We start from the raw sequence: 23,681 nt of genomic DNA on the forward strand, positions 1-23,681 counted from the left end.
GGCAGCCAGACTGCCTTCCCCCACCCCGCAGCCGTCTCCGCAGGCCTCCACGTTCCTCAGCCGATGCAATGGGGTGTTAGCAAAGGCAACTGGGAGCCAGAAGGCGGGGCCAGAAAGCACATGACGCAGCCGCTTTCCTCGGACCGATTGCAGCCATAGTGGGTCCTTGCCCTCCCGGTTGTATCTCCCGCCTTGGTGGGTGGTAGCGGCGCCTTCTGCGGGACCGAGTGCCTCTGTGCAGCGCGTTGTAAGGTTTGCGGGGATTCATTCACGCGTGGGGCTTGTGGCCGACGTTCCGGGCAGGGCTGTGGGGCGCGGAGGCTTTGCCGCTCTGGGGTGCGGGGGCAGGAGCTGCCGCCTTCAAACTCACATTTTCTCCGTGGAAAAATGTCACCGAGCGGCCCCGCTGCTTGAGTGACCCCCCCCCGTGTTTGTGATACTGCGTGAACGGTTATTGCGGGGGACGTGGAAACGCTTCACAGACGCCGCAGCCATGTTGTGTGTACGTGAGGGGACCGCGCTTAATAACACTCCTGTGCTGAGCGCGGCTCCAGCTCCGACCCCAACGGCTGGGCGCTAGAGCAGCCTCGCTGCCCGCCCCTACGTTCCCCTCCCCCATCCGTGGCGCTTTTCTTGCCGCTTCCCCACGTCGGTTAGGGGCTCTCTGCAGGGCCCGGCCCCTTCCACGGCAGCAGCGCGGCGCTGCTGAGTTTCACCCTCTGAGCTCGGCTGCCTTCCGGGGGGGGGGCTGCCGCCATTTTACACCAGGGGTTGCGTTTCGCCTCTCGGCCGTACTGAGCCGCTGCAGGAGCCGCCAACTGATTGGGCGAGGGGCGGGGTTATTCCCCCTGACGTCACAATCCTGCAAGTCGGTAACCAGCTCTTTATAACCCTGCCCAGAAGGCGCCCGCTTGTGGAGGGAGAAGGGCGGTTGGGCTGGGTCCGGAGATAAGCACAGTTATACTTGAAACAAAAAAAAAAAAAGGAGGGGGGAAAAGCGCGAGCGCCGAGGCGGCCGTTACTGGGGGGTAGTCTGACGCCCTCTGCCTTCGTTGTCTAGCGACCGAGCCTTCCGCCTGCCGAGTTTTTTTTCCCCTCCGCGAGCGCCTGGGCACGATGGACCCTCTCCGCAGCGAGGAGACCGAGGGAGAGATTCCCGGCCTGGGTGAGTATCCGCTGGCCAGCGCGCGCCGCGTTTTCCAGAACCTTCCGAGGCGCGGCCTCGCGGGGATCGGCCCAGCCTGGGTGCCGCGCAGGCCCGGAAGTGGCGGGTTGGAGGCCCTGGACGCCGCGGCCTTCTCCTCCCCCCTCCCAGCCTCGTGGCGCACAAAAGAGCGGGGCAGCCCGCTGGGGAACGTGCCCCCCGTGCAGAGGGACCCCCCCACGGGCGGTCTGTGTCAGCCCCCGCTCCCGATTGCGGCGGATGGGCCCCGATCTCGGCGCTAGGCCCGTGTCGCGGCCCACAGGCCGCCGCGGTAATGGAGCGTGGCTTCCGCTGCGGCCTAGGCCGTGTCTGGAATCGGGGATGTGCACAAGCCGCTTCACTCCCCCCGCGCTTCTGCCCGCCTGTTGAAATGCCTGGCTCCCAAGGCGAGCCTTAGTCCCGCAGTTGGGAATAATCGGGAGCCCTAGATAAGAGTAAACCGAGAGTCGCAGGTCTCCTGGGTGGTTTCCGCCAATGCGGAAAATGGCGGGGGGTAAAGAGGCCCGTACTGTTCAGGTGTCTTTGTTATCCCTTCTCGCGGTTATTTTCTGCATTTTTAGAAGAGTGCTGGTCTTTCAACACGCCGGCCATTATTCAGTAAACTTTATGCTTTAAAAATATTCAGTCGCATTTGGGTGTCCGTATAGAAGGCTACATGTTTAAGAGTTCATTGTGGTTGAAATATTAATTCCAGTCATTAGTTCATGTATGTACTTAGTCATTAGCATAAATATTGTGAAACATTGACTCCATAATGCAGAAACTAACTGCAGAAGTTTGTGGCACCTCTAACCCTTGTCGCTTAAAGTGGTGAAATATGCCAATTGTGAAATCTTGGGGTTTTGATGATTTTCTAGTTTCTGGATTGTCAGCCATTGGTAGTTAGTTAACTTTTCTCCCCCTGACTGGTAAACACTCCCTTACCTTAAGTTCTTACTGGTGAACTCTGCTTGGTGCTCTGCTGTTGTCTATTTCTGGTCAATGGTATAGCACACTGGCTGGTTTCTTATTCAAGTTAGCATGCTCTGAGATTCTTGCTTCCCCCTAAATGCAGTTGATTGTTTGACTGGAAGACAGGCTGGAACCCTAGTACAACTACAGAGAAGGCTCTGAACCATTGTTCAGAGTCTTTTCAGTGGTGGAAAGGAAACTAATACTGAAAGTGACTGCTTCAGCAGTACTCCTTCTGTACCTCCTACAAGTAAATGGGAGACACTGTGTTGGGGTGGCTGGCTGGCTGGGAATTGTGCATCAGGCTATGTTTATACCAGGGGTTCTCAAACTTTATTGCACCCCAACCCCTTCTGATAACAAAAATTATTACATGGGAGGGGAGGACTGAAACCTGAGCCCCACCACCCAGGGCTGAAGCACTTGGGATTCAGCTTCTGCCCCAGGTGGTGGGGCTCCAGCCCCAACAAGGCTAAAGCCAGCAGCTCTGGGATCCACAGTTTGAGAACTGCTGGTCTACACTAAGGACCTTACAACAGCAGAGCTGTACCACTGCAGCTGTCCTGCTGTAAGGTCTCCTATGTACCCACTCTATGCCAAGGTGAGAGAGCTGGCCTGGTTAAACCACCCCCCATGAGTGGTGGTTGGACATGGCCCTTTTATCAGTGAAAGGTATATTGGTCATATCTTTCTCTTCTCTCCCCCCCCCCCCCCCTTTACTGGCAAAAGTGCTATCTAGACCAAACCTTAGTCCTATCTGCCCTAACACACAAGGCCTTAACTTTTGTGTGGCAGGACAATAGGGTATTTGCAAGAACAGTGCATTAATTTGTCTGTTACAAGAGACATCTATTTGCCTCTTAAAACATGTAAAAAGCCATGTTGGTGTAAAAAGTTTGAGGCTCAAACAGATTGATGGGTGAGTTAGGGGAAAAGGAAAATGGTCAGATGCAGAATCAGGGCTAAAGTTAACACAGCCTAAATAGCAACCAACATCAGGAGTTTCATAGTAATATTACACCACTGAATACACTTAATTTAGTTATGTACATCAGTCTAGACTTTGGGTTTCGTACAAGGTTTCTTTAAACTTGCAGGTAGTCTGATCATTCTTATTAATCTTTAAACATTAAGAATTAAAAAAGCTTTAACCTATTAAACAAACTCTATATGATTGAAGTGTTTAAAAAAAAATCTTGTGACAGTTTGTAACAAGAACAAAACTTGTTACTGTGAAAGCTTCCATAGTAGCTCTGCCTATACATACACCATTGACCTTAAATGCCCCTCTCTATTTGGCTTTAAATCATAAGATTTTAACTTGGTATTTGAGTGGATTTCCATGAAGTCTATTCTAAATGAATAACAATGCCCTGCTGGTTATGCCAGAGGAGGAGCAGGATTTGTGTTTGAGGGAGAGGGGAAAATCCAGTTTTCAGCATGCTGAATAGAGTAAGTGTTGGGGCTTTTAGATAGCTGTACAGAAAGACTGGAAATATATATTTAAAATGAGATGGGCTTCACTTTAGGGGGCAGAGAACAGAATATGAAATTAAAGTAGCTCTTAAACTCTAGGAAGAGGAGGGGGAAAAACAATAGGATATGGTATAGTATTCTTGTCTAACATGCAAGGTTATTGTAGTAGATGGGTATCACCACATTAGTTAAGTATCTTTTTGTAAGATCCTAGTGGAGACAAGCTAAGCAAGTATAATGTTGATCTTGCCTAGCTGTTGTAGTAAAAACTACAGGGGGCTTGTTACCTCTGGGGGGGGGAAACAATTGGCAGTGAAGATAAAGCCTTACGGGTGCAAGGTAGTCACTTAGGGTATAGCGCTTTGAAGTGTGAGTGTAGTCAGAGCGGCAGCGCTGGGAGAGAGCTCTCCCAGCGCTGCATGTAAACCACATCCCTTACGGGTGTAGCGTGCAGCGCTGGGAGCCATGCTCCCAGCGCTGCTGCCCTGATTACACTGACGCTTTACAGCGCTGTATCTTGCAGCGCTCAGGGGGGTGTTTTTTCACACCCCAGTTGCAGCGCTCTAAAGTGTGAGTGTAGCCAAGGCCTTAGTGGAGTTATGACTGAGGAACCTCTTAACCAAGAGCCGCAGCTGCCGCCCCCGCCCCCCCAATAATCCTGTGTAGGGGAGTCATCTCAGTTTAAAGTAAGGGACTGGGAGGTGAGGGAAAATCTGGTATTGATGATAAATCTAGTATGGCTTTTGCTATTGGTTTTCTTTGTAGCCTTAAGCAAATCACTTGAGCCTTATCTAGAGTAGGGCCAAAAAACCATTAAACTAGCTCTGGCTACCTAGTAAAGGTAGTAAACTGTGTAGACAGTGTCAGTCAAATTAAAGTAACTCAGTTGGGCTAGGTTGATGGGAAGGAGGATGCATTTTTCCTCCTAGTCAATGCTATAGGGTCCAACTTTATGGTGCATAATATCCAGGTTTCCGCTGCAGTCACCTAGAGTTGTACCCTTAACCTTTCTGTGCCCTAAATATCTCTCTGTGGTCATTCGCCCCCGCCCCATACCTCCATTTTCAGACAGCTAGTTAAGTGTTTTATAATGCTATCTGATAAGCAATATCTAAGGACAGTGGTATACACTGAAGAGTCACAGTCCTTGTATAGAGGAGACCCAAACAGATCATTTTTCTTTCTTTTTTTTTTTTTTTTTCCTTCTACCCAGTATCTGGTTTAAATGAAACTAGAAGGTAATAACAAGGGAACAAATGCTGACAATCCCAAGAGTTTTAACTATTTATTGTAGCATCTAGGGACCCCAGTCCTGTTGTGGTAGTCTTTGTACAGTACTACTGTTATCAGACAGTTCCTGCACTGAAGGTCTTGCACTAGAGACAAGAAAAGGGGGTGCATGGTATGGAGTTCACTATAAAACTTAATCACCATTGTCAAGGTTTCTGTAGGCCTTGTGGCAAAGGGGAGTCTTGAGGACAGTAGTAGCTTGTAGACATGTGACTTTTCCCATCCCTTTACAGGTTGTGTACAGTTTTAATGCAGACACTTTCTGTCCCTAAAACGTAGAATCAAACTTAAGTCATAACACAGATTGAGTTTTAAACATTGTCCCCAAAGCAGATTATCAATACTTGAAACAAAAGATACTGCAATTTGAAAAGTACGGTTTTAAATTTCTTTTAAAAAATAAAAAGAGCCGCCAGTTTAGGCTGACAAGTCTTGGTTGCTTGCTTCCTGCTTGAGCAAACACTCGTCCTTGACTGAAAGCCATTTCCTTTAACAAAACTCTTAATGCTTACTGTAGCTCTTCAGTGCTTTCGCTTAATCTCATCATTTTTAAAGTCATCTTTAACATCTAAAACAGGCACTTCTTTGGGGGTTGTCAAAATCCACCCTGCAAAATAGAGAGGTCCATATCATACTCTTAGCAGGATTTAAACTTTGTAGCCCTTCTGGTTGTGAGGGTCTGTGTCCAGTTATGACCTGTCATACAGTCTGCAGCTAGACTTAAACAATAGTAAGAAAAGGCATGAATTGTCGCATTTTTTTCTGTTAGATGTTAATGCTGATCCTGATGACCTAGCTAGCGAAAGATCTTTAATTCAGTCGCAAGGAATGACTTCTGTGGATGCAGGTATGTACTGGTCACTCTGCATTCTGACAATAGTACCCTCTATTTTAAAGGGGCTTATCACCCTAGGGAGAACTTATTTTCAGTCCCTTCTATGGAAACTCTTTCTGTGGAACACTTGTCAGCATTCTATCCTAATTTTGGGAGAAAGTGGGAGAGTTCTTGAAATGCTGATACTTTGTCTTTTTCTTGCTAGCTAAGTGGATTAGTGTATATAGTAAGATGCACTTGTCAAAGAAAGCTTTACAAGTTGCCCACGGGCTAGCAATATTTTAAACCTGTAGAGCTTGTACTTTACCTTTGGAACTGACTGTAACAGGGTGTTAATAACTAGCTTCTCTCTTGTTCTTCTCTACTCTTCCCCCCCCTCCTTCTCCCCCCTCAAAAACAGGAAACAGATTCAAAGTACCATAGTAGAGAACCTGAACCAGAATTTTAACTTTTGAAGAGGAAGTCTTCCTCAGTAATACAGGAAACTTGTCTTCCCTCATCATTCCAAACCTGAGCAGGCAGGCTAAGCATTCTCCAAATTCCACAATATAGGATGCACTCCCTTCTGCTGAAATATTTGTGTCATGAGTTCCACCCTGTATTAAGTTACATTTGAGAGTGTAGAGTTATAACTAGTGCAGTCTTGATGTGTTCTTGCTGGATTTAAGTGATAAGAATTTATTGCTATTCTATTCTGAAATGACTTTCTGGTTTCAACTGAAAAGTAGTTCTGAGTGCTAACCCATCAGAAGCATCCAGCTAATACGTGTCATGGCACCAATTTCTGCAAAAAAGATAAGGACTTCAGGCAGTAGCCAAGGATTTAAGCATATGCTGTATACTCTTCCCCCCTCTGACCATCTTCCCCCCCCTCCCCCCCGGTGGATTTCAAGCTTCAATAAAGAAAAATGTAAAACTTACAGCTGAACACACTTCTAAAACTTTAGCACTCAAATAAATAAAACTGAAGACTCTAGAAATCATTAGGGGAGTCTGGGTAATTTTTGCAGAGCTCACACCTCAATCTACAGTGAAAGCTCTTGTATGGGATACATCCTGCAGAGGCTTGATGGCTGGCTCTCCAACTGCTTATCTTGAAACTAGGATTAATCTTTAAACACCAGTTCAAATATTATCAGGTTGCCTTAGTTTAGATGTGATCAGAGGTTCTCACCCATATGACAACTAGAATTTGTTTGGTAAGCAACTATCTGATCAGCCAGCCATTATGGAAGGGCGCAGTAGTGGAGAATTGGACTTCTGAGAAGGCTCAAAATCTTAGTTCAGATTACAATTTTTAAATTTGCAGCCTTTCAATTAGCTGAAGGCTCCACACCTCACTTAGTAAGCACAGTAGCTAGATGTTAATACTGCAGAGTGAAATAATTTAAAGCTGACACTTAAATGGGCTGTAAGCTAAAGGTGAAAGTTTCATTTGGATGAATATGGCACTTAATACCTCATGGTACAGATTTTTAACTGTAGGTAACTGCTGCAGCTAACCTGCTGAGGCTGAGGGCTATCTTTGCTTCCAGAAATGAGGGTATCTTTTTCTCTGAGCTGAGAATCTTTCACTCCCATTTAGGCCTCGTAACTTTTCAAGTGAAATGTTATTTAAGGAAATGAAACCAAAATGCCAAAGGGAGACCCTGAATCCAGAAATTCTCAGAGTAGACTTCAAACCATGTGTAAACTGGGGTAAATTTACCAAAAAACCCTCCATTGACTTACTTGGGATTAGTGTTGATGGGAGCTGTAGTGTATGTAGACTTGGCTGAACACTTAAAATAGCTGAAACCAAGATGAGTTGCTAAGTGCGTTCTGTAAGTGCAACTCTTCCCAGCCGAACTGTTTTTTAGTTGTGGTCAGTCCTATGCTAAATTTAAGTTTCAGTTAATGTCATACTATCTCTGGGACTTGTAGAGTAAAATGGCTTCAGCCACTTAAGTAGCCCACCATGTCCGTTTAGAGGAGAGAGTCTTAACTTGATTGTCATTTCATGAAGCCACATTTCATGTTTATAGTGGAGGTTTTCCAAATACTCCAGCTCAGTTTCTTGCTCCTCTTCTGTCTCTTATCTGCAGCTTTTCCAGCATTTCTGCAAGAGTAAACAAAAGAATGTCTCAAACAACATTCATCATGTTTCACACTAAACATCTTGGTATAATAGCTTAAGCAATGCATTGATAACTTACAAATTTTTCTTAAATTAAAAGTCTCAACAGATTATTGAAATGTCAAGCCATAGTTTAACAGCTGTCCTTACTTGCAGTACTAATGCATTAGATGTTTAAAACTGCATTTTTTCATCTGTTCACCATTTAGGCACTTCCTTTTTGCTAGCAGGCTTCCTTTTTTATTTTTGTTTGCAGTATTTGTCTCTCTAATATCCTGGGACCATGTGGATGAGGTAATACCTTTTTTTGAACCAACTTCTGTTGGTGAAAGAGACAAGCTTTTGAGCTTACAGATCTCTTCAGGCCTGGAGAAGTTACTCAGTGTCACACAGCTAAATACAAGTTTGTTTAGCGTGAGGAATGGACAAGTTATAAGAGCCTGCTCAAGGTGAAGTGCATAGTAAACAAACCTGCAGTCCTAGGACAAAGGAAAGATAGTGAGTCATACATGGTTGTAATGAGCCATAAATCCAGTATCTTTGAGTCCATGATTTCTAGTGTCTAACAGTTAAGAATTTAAGCTTCCAGGCTTGTCCTTTGAAGGCTTTTTATTCTTGTGCACTAAGACATAAATACTGTAGGAACATGTGGTGTTTGAAGACAATCCAAATTAGAAACCCAAATACTTTTTTCCATTATCCTCCATCTTACGTGGATGAGATTTCTTTTGAATGGGATATCTAATGTGTAAATCTAACTTCTCAAGCAGTCTAGCCTGAACGTATGACTGTTAGGTCTAGTGATTTCAGACTGACCCTGACTAGTCTGTATACCAGGGGTCAGCAACCTTTCAGAAGTGCTGTGCCGAGTCTTCATTTATTCACTCTAATTTAAGGTCTCGCGTGCCAGTAATACATTTAAATGTTTTTAGAAGGTCTCTTTCTATATGTCTACAATACAGAACTAAACAATTGTTGTACGTAAAGTAAATAAGGTTTTTAAAATGTTTAAGAAACTTCATTTAATATTAAATTAAAATGCAGAGCCCCTCCCCGGACCGGAGGCCAGGACATAGGCAGTGAGAGTGCCACTGAAAATCAGCTCGCATGCCGCCTTTGGCACGTGTGCCATAGGTTGCCTACCCCTGCTATATACACTTTTTTATTTTTCCCCTCGTGGTGTTGTGTTCCCCCCCCCAAAAAAAAAACAAAAACAAAACAAAAAACAAAACAAAACACCTGAGTGGTTTGAGAACCCACTTACTCTAAGTGTAGGTTTCTTCACCAAAATGGATTTATGGAGATGTATAAAATTACAGGCTTTTTTATTTTGTTGCATGCTACACCTAGCAAATGACTCAGAAAACCACAGCCGCAAGTTTTCGATGACAGTTCAGGGTCCTTAGCAACAGTGGTGAATATAGAATTTGCTGACATCAGAATTGCAGTTTAGAAAAGAGAATTTTGAGTAGAATTAGTCTGTGAAAGAACTAGAGACTAGCTGCTGTCTGTAAGTATGCAATGGTGTTCTGTCCTTATGCTTGCTTAATCTTATTTCTAAATCGAGTTTGATAAGTGTACATACTTGGGTTTGTCTCAATAGCAGTGTAAAATACAGTATAATAGGATAGTGTCCTATATTCTCCTCTAGAAGTTACGATTCCTATAACATGTTATGAATATTAACTTAAGAATGCTGTTTGCTTAGTCTTCCAAATTAATTAAAACCCCACCACCTGGTGTCTGACTTTCAAAACCACGTTTTCATGAGCAAGAGTAGTTCAAGTTGTGTGGAATTTTGTTGAAATTGGCACAGGCTTCTAGTTTTAGACTAATTTGTATCCCTATCTCACTGTAATCCCTCAATGTCCATGTCAAGGAACCACTTCTGTATTAAAGTTAACCACTGGACCCCATAAATGCTGCAAACAAGCACTTGTGTAGTTGTCCATATACAACACATTTTCCTACTCTAACTCTTGAGGATGGAATGTTTTCAAACAAGAGCTAAGAACTTTCTTTAAGCAAATGGGCAGTTTCCTCAGAAAACAATGGAGAGCAAAAATCCCTGGGAAGACTGCATAGGCTCAATGACACATGCAGGGTCACAAGAAATGAGTTCATATTAGTGGTGATGGACCTAGACATTTTAGATGTGCAGATGAAGTAATGGTGTCAGAGCAATGATATGACAACCTGTTTTTTCCCCGAAAGCAAATTAAAATTTCATCATTTCCATCTACTTAATTTCAGGGTGGGGATACCCCTTCCCAGGGAAGATTGAGAAAGGTATGTGGCCACATCTATTTTAGTGTATAATTTTAATGAAATAAAACCTGATCTACCTCTAGCCATTAAATTAATGTCAGGGGTAGGGGAGACAAAGCACAATACTAAAATGTTGAGAATATCCTGGTGTTTCTCAAATATTGAAACTCTCTGTTCACACCCATTTCACAGCCCTTATGTTACATTTACTAACACTTAATCTATGTGCTGAACCCAAAACAAATTGAGTTCAATTTCTGTCTGATCTTGTACAGTAAAAATACCTAAAATTACTATATGGTTGCCTGATGTGTAATAACTTTAAATAGCCCTAAGTGAAAGGAAATATATAGGTCAGACTGTATGAGATGAGCTTGACTATTTTATATTTCCTGTTTTACAAGAAATGGCAATCAGTTCAAGTTTTTTCTGGTTCAGAAACATCTGGAAATGGTTATTTATTGCATGATATTGATGAGCAATTGTACCTCAGTTGTAGTTCAGAGGTAGATAAAGCCACTCAACTCTCTGATTCAAACTGGTGCATAAGCCACATAGGCCAATCTTAATAAATAGCTCACTCTGTTTCACTGATGTTTCCAAACTCAGATTGGAAGCAGACACATGCCCTACAACAAAAAACTCATTTTATAATCTGATGTTGGGGCGGGGGCAGAAATTTACAGACTGCTTGAAAAAGCTTTCTTAAAAAAATTAGAATGATTGAGAGTGCTGGTTTTCAGGTGAACAACTGTTAGAAATGCATCCTATAACTACTACCTGAGATTGTCTACATGTGAAAATAAATTTATATCCTACCATAAGTAACTATTCCCAAATACATACATATGTAGAGAAGCCTTTATGGTGTTACATAGTACTGCATAATTGGGTAAAAATTCTTGCTGCTATTTTTTTTCCTAGTCTTTAGGAAGTGGCATATTGCTCCTCTTAGTATCAGAGTTGCAGGTATGATGAAGTGTATGAGCCTTGCTTTTTACTAACATTCATTACTTGTTAGGTTGTTTACACAGCACAGGTTCATTGGGCCTTTCACACTTTAGTTTCAGTCTGCAAAATCTCCCTGGCAAGAAAAGGCTTTTACAGTTCACAACTAAAGTCAGCAGACTCTAAATTGGTCAATGGGATCAGAAGGAGAGAGAATAGATTAGGCATATGATTTATTGCTTTTTCCACCACATGAAGATGAGGGTTTGTCTTTGAGGAAGTTATTGACAAATAAGCTAGAGCAGTGGTTTCCTCCACTCTTCTGAGATGCTGCAGGTCATGGTGGTGGTGGGAAATTCCTAAGAGGAGTATTTGAGCATTCTCTTATTGATTTTATTTATTTATTTATTTATTTTACATTCTTGTTTGAGGAGACTGTAAGAATCTGTGGGTTTGTTTCCCCCTTAATTAGGAAGTGTGTTCTGGACACTATCTGCTTAACATGACTTATTTCAGCTGCCTTGTGTGAGAACTAAGAATTTAGTTTCTGTAACATGCCATTATTTCAGCATTTATGGCATCTTTGTAATAATAAGTATGCAACAAACCCAGATCTCCCCCTCCCTCAGAACATTCACTGTGTGGGTGGGTGCACAGGTGTGCTCTGCAGCCTTGAAACTGCACTTTCCTTTGAATGGATAACTTTTCACTGCACCCCGAAACTTCTGCTTTGGGAAAAGGCAATGGTTACTTTCTTTCCCTGGTTTTAGAGGCTTTTAAATGACAACTAGCATCTAATATAGAACTCATGGGATACTGATAGCTGCAAACTTTTTAACCAGGGATGTTAGACCAACTCCTTTATCTGAAATGTCTATGAATAAATAAGCAGACAAAACAGGAATGGGTTCTAAAATGCCTGAGGTTGTTAAAATTGTACTTAAAGTTCACAAATCTGGAAGTCATTGTCTGCCTTGCTGTCCTCCATTTTAATTGTCTTGTTTGCAACTTTAAGTCTTACAGATCTGTTTACTGATAGGTATATGAAATGTTTCTAATCAGAATCTCTGCTTAATTTGTATCTTCCCATTAGTATGTTACTGTCAATAATGTTTGCCACTACACAAGTGCCACTAAAACAACTCATTTGAAGCAATTAGATGTCATATGCAGCACTTGCTTTGAATAGTGAAATTTTTACAGCTGCTGGGAAATGCTCATTTTCATAAGGATGTTAGGAAGTGCTTGGAAGGCAGTGTGTTAATATGTGGAGCAGGGATTAAAAGCTGTGGAAGATGTTTATCTCTGCGATTGTAGGAACTGTTACCTTGCATGCAAAAGGAATATAGTATCTGTAGCACTTCTCAGTTCACAAGAAAGTAAATCTGGGCTGCCTTATTTACAATGTCATTAGGTGGAGCTGAAATGGTGCTGAACCCAGACCGTGGCTACATTTGCAGTGAAGAACTGTTGCCACCATTTTAGAAACCATGCCTTAAAAATAGAGGTGGGGCTTAGATGCTGCCAACACTGCATTCTTTATTAAGAGCTGGGGGAGGAAGAGAATACACAATTGCTATGCATGTGCAACAGAGCAATTGAGAATGAAATGGGTGGAGTCTGGGAAAACTCAATTCTTGATCTCAACTATATCTGCAAGATTACCAGAGTTAAGTACAGAAGGACTGAGGAGCCAGAGTGTCACTTACAGTATCTGTTTTGGGTCAGTGACAGAGGAACTAATACAGCAAGCGAGGACCCAGATTGTGTGAGAATCTTATTTAAAACCCATAGTAAAAATGCTGCTGCTTTTATTGTAGAAGAAATCACAGCTCCTGCCTGCTGGGGTCCTGACCATCACCCTGCTCAGCCTGCTGCTGGCCTAGGATTCTGTTCACCCAGGCAGGCAGGGGGCTGAGTGGGGCCAGTGGCCAGGATGCCAGCTGTCAGCAGTGTGCCAATAAAAATCACCCCCTACAATAATGGATTCCCCCGTCTATTCCCCCTATAAAGTGTAGTGTAGCCACCATCTTAGATACATGTGCTTGTCTGGTGTGACTAGGGGTTCACTTTTGTCACCGATTCTCTTGTGGGAAACTCAGAGTGAAATCTAGAGTTCTCCTGAATGAGCTGGGCAGAGTAATTGGCACTCTGTGTTCTGGTGGCTTTGACCCATGTCTCTTGATTACTCTCCTCCGAATGAGACTGCAGTTAGTGAAGCGAGCAGGCTCATCCCCACCTGGCGGGGTTCAGACATGCTCTGCTCCGCCTGCCGCTTGTGTTGGGCAGGTGAGGGTTACGGAATGGCTGGCCGGTTCCTTAACCCTGTAGGGGCAATGGGGGGATAGGGCGTTGGTCCCTGCGCTGGGCGTGGGCTTTGACCCCCCGCTGTGTCTGTGGGGCTGCATGTACCATAGCAGAAGCGGTTGGGGTTATTCAAGTAGCTATGTGGAAAACTGCGCAGGCTGGGTCCATGAGCCGTGCGGGGTTGAGGGCCCTGGTTTTGTTTACCACAGAAAGGCGAATGCTAGAGAGGAAACACATGCGCATACGGGCTGAGCGGGGGCACAAGTAGGGCAGGGGAACAGATGCGCGGAGGGCACCTGTTGCTGCCAGAGCATGCATAGTTGGCTCGCAGAGGAGGGGAGGGTTAAGCCATGCATGTATTACAGATGCGCAATGTATGGTCTGTTTATGCGCACGCACCATAGGCCTCATTTGTAGCCACAGCGCTGTGCAGGTTACAAACTGATAGTGAGCAGCGCGTGCTGCCCCCAAGTCTCTGCTGGCTGCTGTCCTCTAGCCACCCCAGCCTCAACCCTCCCGGCAGTGAGCGGGAAGAGCACGCGCTGTGCAGCGCAGGGGGCTCCGGGCCGTCGGCTGCCCGGGGCGGTGGCTTGGACCTGTCGTCTTTGTGCGGTGGCAGAGCCCGGCCCAACGGAAGGGGGGAGCACGCGCCACCATTTCCTCGTGCGCCCTCGCCACAACCTCATCCGCTTGCTGCTGCCTGACTGGGACTAGGCCATCTCTGGACAGGATCAGGCTCGGACCATGTGTGCGTGTGTGGTTGAGGGAGCTGGGTTACATCAGACTGGGCTGCACTCTTTTGTGGGGAGGGGTAGCTAGGCACTGCACTGGGCTGTGTGGGAGGAGTGGGGAGTGCAGGCCAGGGAGGGCGGGGGGGGGGGAGGGCAGCAGTGGGAAGGGCAGAGTGACCCATGTTTGGGCGGCCGGAGGGTGTTTTCCCTGCCTCAGTGTGTTGTCTCCCCGCAGCGACGGAAGGCGAATCGGAGCCAAGTCTTGCTTCCAGCATGATGCTGAATACGGAGGGCGGCGAGGGCTTCGTGGTGAAGGTGCGCGGGCTGCCTTGGTCCTGCTCTGCCGAGGAGGTCCAGAGATTCTTCTCCGGTAAGTGTGCGAGCGGAGGGACCACCTGAGCGCACATCAAGAGCCATCAGGAGTGGATCTGGCCCCTTGGTGGCTGATTGCATGGGGGAGGGGCAGGTTTCATGTGACTTATCCTCAGCGAGCCAGGAAAGCCAGGCAATCAACTTTGGAGATAGCAGAGGAGGTGGTAGAGAGGTGCTGTGGGGGAGTCACTGCACTGTTCAGGGGCAGCGCTTCTGTAAGATAAGGGCAATGGGGGAGATCAGTATAGAGTACCCTCCTTACTTCAGAAAAGCAACTTACTTTTAGTATTTGTTTACTGTAATTACTATATATTGGATGCTTAAAGCGAACAAATAGCTAGCCCTTTTGTACTTTGATATTCATTATAAGAGTTGGTTTGCAGTGTGGTTTAGTGTTTGTTTGAAAGAGTGTACTTATTTATGCTTAACTGAGCAGATTTTAAGTCCCATATTGCAACTGGTTAACTCTTGGTTTACCAGACTTCAGATTGATTTTTTTTCAGATGGGATAAGCATTCTTGCCATCTCAAACAAGACTTTGAGCATTTTCAATTAATTTAAAAAAAAAAAACAAAAACAACCAACAATATGGTGGATTTTGGAGGTCTGTAAGAAGGATGTAGCCTGGATTCTTTCACCACTCAAAATGTATCTTGTATAGCGACTGCCTTCTGGTCAAGATATTATGCTGACAAGGAAGCTTTCCATTGCATCTCATGATGGATTTCAGTCTCAGTGGTAAATTTAAAAGAATACTACGAATGTTAAATTCAGTTAAACAAAGAAGGAAAATCAGCACCTTGTATTATGGTAGATGGATATGTATTTAGGATTAAACTGGTATACTTCCAGGAATAAAAGATATGAATCACTGCTGTTGAACAGTTGGTGTTCTGGGTTTCTCTTCCTAGAATGCAAAATTCAAAATGGAGCTTCAGGTATCCGTTTCATCTATACAAGAGAAGGCAGACCAAGTGGAGAAGCTTTTGTTGAACTTGAAACGGAAGATGATGTGAAATTGGCACTGAAGAAAGACAGAGAAACAATGGGACACAGATATGTTGAAGGTTTGACTTAATTGGCCTAGTAATTGATTACATGTTTGTATTGACTTTCACTGTTTTGTAACTTGTGTTGTTTAAATGCATGTAAGTTGATTTTAAGTGAATTTAGATTATACCAGTTGACTAACTTCTCATGGCAAATGACTTAAAATGGTTTATGCTGCATTCCAAAATTCATTAATTCTAAGTGCCTCTTACAGTTTTCAAGTCAAACAACGTTGAAATGGATTGGGTCTTGAAGCATACTGGTCCTAACAGCCCTGATACTGCTAATGATGGTTTTGTACGTCTTAGAGGACTCCCATTTGGCTGTAGCAAAGAAGAAATTGTACAGTTCTTTTCAGGTATGTGGGGTATAAGTATTAGCTGTAGTGTTATGGGTCAGTGTGAATCGCAGTGGCACTGAGCTCTTGCCCATTAATGCTTTCAACAGGCCAAACTGTGCCACAGTTAGTGTGTTAGACTATATTGATCTCTGATGTGTGCAAATAAACCCTAAATTTAATCTAATAGTTTAATCGACCTAAGTTAAATTATAGGTTATCTAGATCATACTTACGCAAGTTTGTTTTTTAGCATCATAGAAAAATCAAGCTTTTTTTGTCCTTCGGATTGAAAATTAAAGTGGATACTTAAAAATTGGAGGATAATTCCTAATCACCATTTTAGCCATTCCACACGTGCTGCTCAGTTGAGCACATAAAATGGTTGAGCCTTTTTATTGCTGGACTGCGTAAAATGGGTGGAATTTTTAAAGGTGGTAAGACTAATGTTAGGCTTAAAATCTCTGAACTCAAGTATTGACCTACATGACTTGTAGAGTCAAATATTGTACAATAATTTTGTCTTTAAATGCAGAGTAGTTGTGGTACAAAACTTCAATTTTGTTTCATTTACACTAAATGAGTATTTTATGAACTTTGTTTAGGGTTTAAGACTGAATTGTAAAGATTAAAATGACTTGACTTGAACTTGATTTCAGATTCTTGCCAATTTGTATCTAATGTTTACTTCCTGTTTTGGGAATTGGAATGATATTTACAAATGCATACAGTCAAATCTTGACAGGGCCTAAACATGTCTCTTTTAAAGCAGAAAATATCAACTTCTAAATGTGACTTACACTTAAGTTATAAACCTGAATATTAGAATGTATAACAAAATAAATTGAAAGAACTTTGAAACATTGTTATAGGATTAGCAAGGGCTCTTTCATTTTTAATGTAGACTGAATCGATGCCTATTCTGATTAGAATGCAACTAAATTGTTTTATGTATTTTGGCAAAGTGATGTATTGAACTACCCTTTTTTAAAGCAAATAAATGCACTATCACTGTGTTCATGTGGTTAATAACTTATGAGCAGTGGTGATAGAAATTGTATATGTGTACCTAATATGAAAAGTGCTGCTTTCAGTTTAGCAATTAACACTTCTGAAATAATTCTTGGATTTCTTAGTGAAGCAGTACTCTACAAATATTAATACTGAATTTAGTGAGATTTAAAATGTTTACATAAGAGTATCATTGTCTTACATGAATGTTTTAGTAAATACTAAGATGCTGTGTAAAAGCTATTTTTACTGTTTTTGTGACTTATATTGTGTGAATTTCAACAGAAAAATTCTGTAAAGTATTCTTAAGAGTCTCTAACTTGTCATCTTCTTAACACACCCTGCACTAAATAAATGAATTGATTTTACTACTACAAAGTAAAAGCTTTTTTTCTGCACAGCAGGATGGGTTAAGAATCTAAACTGAATGGTATGTAATCATGAAGCTTCATGTTGATATGCTTTCTGCTAGAATGCTAATGTAGAACTAGCATACCATTCACTTACAAGTATTAACTTTCTGGTGTATTTAAAGCTATAAGAAAAATTCATGACTGGGCTTGTGATGTTAATATTGCCCCCTACTGGGGTTATTTGTCCTTGGGTTGAAGGGTTGGAAATCGTGCCAAATGGGATAACATTGCCGGTGGACTTCCAGGGGAGGAGTACGGGGGAGGCCTTCGTGCAGTTTGCTTCACAGGAAATAGCTGAAAAGGCTCTAAAGAAACACAAGGAGAGAATAGGGCACAGGTGGGGATGGATGGTTGGTTGGATACGTCACTTTTCTTATGGTAAATTCTAATTAAATCCATATTCTCTCTTCTTAAAGGACTGATCATTAAAACTTAGTCTAGTATTTTGGTCCCTAGCTTACTCACAAGTAAAAGTATCGTTAACACCTTGTTTCATGTGTACATCGTGCATACTTAGTAAAACTTATTCAGACTACAATACAAAATTGGGAAATTTAAGTTAAATACCAAATGTTAAGAGTAAATTCAAACTGTAAAATTGATAGCTGAAACCGACGAAGTTGAGAGATTATGGCTTTAAACATCTCAAGTAGCACCAATAATGTCTCTAGCTGTAAAGACACACATAGTACCTTATTACCATAAGAAAATGTGATAATTTCTAAACTTGTTTTTATAAGTTGAAATGTAACAAATTTTCTTATTGTATTTAATCTTCAATGTAATAAGCATAGCTTTCAAGAAATTGTCACAAAGGGTTTTTTATTCTATTTTACTTGTGACTATTTTTCATTGAAGCATGCACTTTTTCCTATGCTGAACTACTGAGGCATAGGGTGGGTTGACTAGCACATGCAAAGCTTTTTTTGTAGACTTCTGATGGGTTAAAATCTTGGTGGAGACTAGGTTTTTAACCCTCAATATATATTGCCACATGAGCAAAACGTGAAAGTGCTGAGTTGAGTGGACTTATCTCCCTCCTTTTTTTTTTTTTTTTTTTTTTTTTTTTTACTGACATGATTAAATTTAAGCTGTGGTGGGGGGAACTTGACTTGCTCCCCCACCCTTAAGGTTGGGATACTGTGAAGTATGAGGAGCCTATAAACCCTTCAGTAATTGTAATTTCTTGAAAATACACTATTTTGAAAGTAAAATAGTATTTGACTAGAATTTTGTCATTGCCTGTATAATATAAAGAAATCTGGCTTAAAATAAACTGCCAGTTTCAAGGCTATGACTAGAATGTCTTGTTCTAGTATGGTTTATACTGATTTGATATTCCTATGTGGGGAATTAAAGATTGACTGTCCGTCTTATGTGGAAAACATCCTAGGTATATTGAAATCTTCAAGAGTAGTCGAGCAGAAGTGCGTACTCATTATGATCCTCCTCGCAAATTACTGGCCATGCAGAGGCCAGGTCCCTATGACAGGCCTGGTGTTGGAAGAGGCTATAACAGCTTGGGTAGAGGAAGTGGTTTTGAAAGAATGAGACGTGGAGCTTATGGTGGAGGTGAGTATTATAAGACTTTCATTTATTTTAAAACCATAATTTATGTTGCATGTTCTGCTGCTTCATACCTATTGGTGCATAGATAAAAATTCATGGAAAAATCAAACTGAAGCTAAACTTCTATGAAATTATTTCTAGAAGCAGTATTTAACATACCAGTTTCTGTTTTAGAATACATATTAAAAATGCTTTTCCTATCTGTTTTACAGGTTATGGAGGCTATGACGACTACAATGGATATAGTGATGGCTATGGCTTTGGTTCTGATAGATTTGGACGAGGTGAGACTTCTTTAATGGGGGTGGTAAACAATTTTTAATACATGTAAAAGCTAACTTTCAATACATCTGAAAGATCTAGAATGGACTCTTCTCTCCACAGCTATGTCTGACCATAGATATGGCGACGCAAGTTCTACTTTCCAAAGCACAACTGGTCACTGCGTACACATGAGAGGATTACCTTACAGAGCTACGGAGAACGACATTTATAATGTGAGTTCAAATACTTCTGTGCAACAGTACATTCTCCTAAATCTGCAACAGTATTTTGCCAAATGAAAGTCTTATGTAAATATTTTTTATCTAGTTCTTCTCACCTCTGAACCCTGTAAGAGTCCACATTGAAATTGGACCAGATGGCAGAGTGACTGGAGAGGCAGATGTTGAGTTTGCTACTCATGAGGATGCTGTGGCTGCCATGTCCAAAGACAAAGCAAATATGCGTAAGTTTGACTAGTTTAAGAAAGAGAAACTATGGGTCTCTGTCTTTAAAATCAATGACCAAAATATGGTCTGACCAGAAGTTTAAAACATACCTGCTGAAAGCTTGTTTTAAAAAAAAACACTGCTCTTCTATTTTCTAACATGGTAGAATAGTAGTTACTTAAGACAAGACTGTCAGATGGATTAAAGTCATAACTATAACATGTAACATTTGAATCGGTCACATCCTCCATAGGAGTGACCTCACAGTGAGACAGATTGGATATGGATTCTGTAGGAATTAGTTAGTCTAATGTCAAACTTCCTTTTGACTACTGGGCTTTCTTAAATTGAAATGAGGCACTGTTTGTATCATGCGCAGGGGTTAATGTCCAGTACATTTCTATGCTCTGTTAAACATGCTTTTTCTTTCAGAACACAGATATGTAGAACTCTTCTTGAATTCTACAGCAGGAGGAAGTGGTGGTGCATATGGCAGCCAAATGATGGGAGCTATGGGTATGTGTGACTAGTCTAACCACATTTTTATTCCAACGCTTCATATTTAACAAAGCTGGTAATTTTATACAGCTCCTGCTTATTTTATGCCTGGCATAAAAACTGAAATTCAACATTCTGTCTTAATCACACAGTCAAGGAATCGGAAGGGGTAGTTCAAGATTGGAACACTAGCACATTGCCAGGTATATAAACCTTTTGGGAATACATTCAAACAATTAGGTTAAGTAAATTGTGCTGAATGTGAAGTGTGTGGTGATATGACTGCTTTCTAGGAGTGTGTGATGTTGCGCAAATGACATGGGAGATGCAAGTCATCCTTGTCCTGTTTTTTGTTTTTCCTCCTCTCCTCTCCCCTCCCCTCCCCCACGAGACCAGGAGTTGATAGAGGGTGTATCGGACTTTAAACTTATTGATCCTTTATCTCATGTGTAAAGTCTCATTGGAAACGGGGAGCAACAAAGCTCCACTCTAAAACTTGAAAAATCAACGCTGAAATGTTACTGCAAGCCTAAAATTACCAAATTAAAATATGGAATGTCCATTCTAAGTTCAACTAAAACTCATTACTGCTATTCGGAAACCGGTTTTTCCCTAGATGGCCATAGAAACTCTGATGTGACATGCAAAAGTAGATACTCCTCTTGAAATTTAATTTACTGGTCTCTTAGGATAAGAGCTTAAAGTGGTGGTTGATTTTCTATATCTGTTCTGGTGGGTGGGTGGGTGTGTGTGTGTGTGTGTGTGTGTGTGTGTGTGTGATGCTTGTACAGCACCTTGATTGTGGAATGAGATTGAACACTGTAATGCTTTGTTGCTTAAAAGCAAACTTCATAATTTCAACTGTAAAGTTTTTTGCAGAGGTTTTGTACTCTAGCAGATTGTGCTCTTCAAAGCTACCTTTGAAGAAGTTCATGGAGAACTTAGCTTATTTTACAAGAAGATTAGTTTTAGTTGCTGCTGACTCAATAACCTACCAAGTTCTTGTACAAGTATGGAAACTTTCCTATGTTGTACATGCAAATTCAGGATAGGAACAAGCCTCAGACGATCTGGAGGATTGACATTCCAAATGTTCTGGTATTGACTTCTCCCTTGCCTCTGAAAGCACATGTGCTGTTGTGGAGGATATCAGAGGTCTCAGTTGGCTTACCTAACAATTTTTCAAAAATTGCATTATGGATTTTTACTATGCACTAAAAGTCAGAAGTAAATTTCTCCATTGTACTTCTGAATAGTGGGCATTTGGGGGTGGGGATGTAAAGTCTAGCATCCCATTTAAAGTTTCTTGTCACTTGTAGCTGAGTGGAATATTTAAACATCTTAAATCCTCAGACATGACTTATTGCAGTGAGTGAACTGATGCTCTTCTGGTGAAATAGGGTAGGGCACAATATGACTTTCCTATTTTTAAGTTAGGCTGAAAAAAACCAAATTAAGTACCCTTAGAAGAAGCACGAGCACAAATATCTTGCTCTTGGCCACTTCCACTAGTGAGAAACAAGAAAAAATATCTAATCAGAATGGTATCTAAATAGATATTAGCGCTCATGGTGAGATGCATGTCTGTTAGGAATTTCATAATTAGGTAGTATGTAGATCTGTTTGGATGAATTTTGGGCAGTCAAGGTGTTAACGTTCATTTCCTTAACTTGAAAGGAAACCAATCCACTTATGGTGCTAATCAGCAGCTGAGTGGGGGTTATGGAGCTGGCTATGGCACTCAAAGCAGCATGAGTGGATATGGTAAGTATTTATTTTAAAGCCTTAGGTGGGTATCTGATACATTCCTACAAAGAGATCCTTGCACATAATGTGCTGTCCAGCTGTAAGGACAAACAAGGTAGGCTGTTGGGCAGCACTACCTTTAAAATAGTGCTCCGTTGTTGGCATACATTTTCAAAGTGAGTCTCAATGCCAGTATTAGGGGAAACTTGCTTTCCAAGATGAAATCTTCTGAAATGTGAAGAAACTGGGAAATTGTATTTTTCTGCTTATGTAGATACACTATACAACAACTACAAGCTTTATGGCTTGTCTTCTGCTCTCTCGCAGGTATAAATTGGGAGTAACTTCATTGCAGTTACTAGTTATACCACTGTGAGAAGGAAACCAGTCTTGCTGTTTCCCAAAATAAAAGCAGTATGTACTAGAACTGTAGTGTCTGGACTTAGTCTTATTTCATTGAAAGACCTGGGATACTCTTGCAGGTCTATTTTGTAAAAAGACAGCACCAGCTTTCATTTAAATATTTGGAAAGTTTGTCCATTTAATAGCATCGGAGCATGTGCAAGATGGTGGGTGGATCTGAGTCTCAAGAAGTGGGCACTTGAGGATAAAAGGGATGGAGTTGAATCTCGCCCCCAAACTTGTACTGGCAATAAGCTGGAACACTTCATTTACCTGCTTGATGTTTTTTCCAGGTAATCAGAGCGCAATGAACAGTAGCTACTACAGCAGTGGAAACCGTGCGTCCATGGGAGTGAATGGAATGGGTGGGATGTCCAACATGTCCAATATGAGTGCTGGCTGGGGAATGTAACTGACTTTTGGTCAACCTTTTTTTTAAAAAAACAAAACAAAACAAAAAACTAAGTTTAACAGTTTTGCAATACAAGCTTGTGATTTATGCTTTACTGTAAGTGAAATCAGGATTATTTTAAGACTTCAGGTTCAGTATTTTTGAACACATGGAAGAAATAAACATTCACTTAGGATGTAATAACCAAGTTGAGTAAAGACTATAACTGTTAAACAATTTTCAGCTTTTTCTCAAGTTAGTTTTGTTGTAGGAGCGTATTTAAGCAGTAAGCGTATTTAGGTTAAAGCTGTTTCAATTATGTTAAATGTTGCTCTTATACCAATATTACATCCAACACTGTTTTGAATGCATGTTGAAAAACATGCTCTTTTGTAAATTGAACTGTAGGAGCTGTGTCTGCAATTCAAAGTGAACATTTGGCATGTTAGTTCTAGTTTTTCTTTTAATATCCTGTAAGGCACGTTTAAGCTTTTTTTTTTTTTTTTAAGTTAATGGGGGAACATGTTGAGATGTGATACAGCTACTTTAGGATTTTGGTCTTGGTGTTCGTATAAAATTCTGAGGCCTTGATTTAATCTTTCATTGTATGGTGATTTCCTTTTTAGGTGTATTGCGCTAAGTGAAACTTGTTAAATAAATCTTCCTTTTAAAAACTACTCTCCACTTAATAATCTATGTTCAACATCCTTTGTAACTACAAAGGTGGGGGCGGGACAGTAAGTGGGAAGTTGTAATAAAATTTGCTTGTGTGTGTGCAAGAATGTTAATTTCATAACATCCACCCATAGCATAAATTCTGTACTTACTATCCTGTTTGTACTACTTGTAATGTTGAGTGCTGCCTGAGCTGCCAAAGGTGATGAAACTTAAAATTACAGTATAGCATTCCTAACCTGAAAAGTGGTCCACTTGTACTGCACGCCTGGAAACTACTTGTTTCTGGCAAGTGATTCTTCTTATCTCCTAGAACTAGAAAGGACCTTGAAAGGTCATTGAGTCCAGCCCCCTGCCTTCACTAGGAGGACCAAGTACTGA

General features: G+C 41.7%; 1 protein-coding gene across 10 annotated transcripts; it reads left to right on the plus strand.

Moving 5' to 3' along the window:
* Window positions 1–111: 111 nt before the first annotated feature.
* On the plus strand, window positions 112–23,302 carry HNRNPH1 (heterogeneous nuclear ribonucleoprotein H1). Of its 10 annotated transcripts, none has more exons than XM_030571502.1 (16): window positions 112–195; window positions 1,061–1,165; window positions 5,691–5,768; window positions 10,126–10,161; window positions 14,362–14,496; window positions 15,410–15,565; window positions 15,763–15,906; window positions 17,508–17,646; window positions 18,703–18,881; window positions 19,091–19,162; window positions 19,236–19,375; window positions 19,470–19,605; window positions 20,021–20,104; window positions 20,239–20,289; window positions 21,764–21,850; window positions 22,528–23,302. In XM_030571502.1, exons 2-16 carry the CDS (start codon window positions 1,117–1,119, stop codon window positions 22,644–22,646), a joined length of 1,605 nt encoding a protein of 534 aa, XP_030427362.1. In that variant the 5' UTR covers window positions 112–195; window positions 1,061–1,116; the 3' UTR covers window positions 22,647–23,302. The 10 variants fall into 10 exon arrangements, with proteins under 10 accessions (XP_030427362.1, XP_030427366.1, XP_030427359.1 ...); XM_030571499.1 differs by having other exon boundaries at window positions 145–247; XM_030571503.1 differs by having other exon boundaries at window positions 145–247; window positions 19,242–19,375.
* The last annotated feature ends 379 nt before the right edge of the window (window positions 23,303–23,681 follow it).

The sequence above is a fragment of the Gopherus evgoodei genome, chromosome 8 (assembly GCF_007399415.2).
Source record: "Gopherus evgoodei ecotype Sinaloan lineage chromosome 8, rGopEvg1_v1.p, whole genome shotgun sequence".
In the NCBI taxonomy this organism is placed as follows: Eukaryota; Metazoa; Chordata; order Testudines; family Testudinidae; genus Gopherus; species Gopherus evgoodei.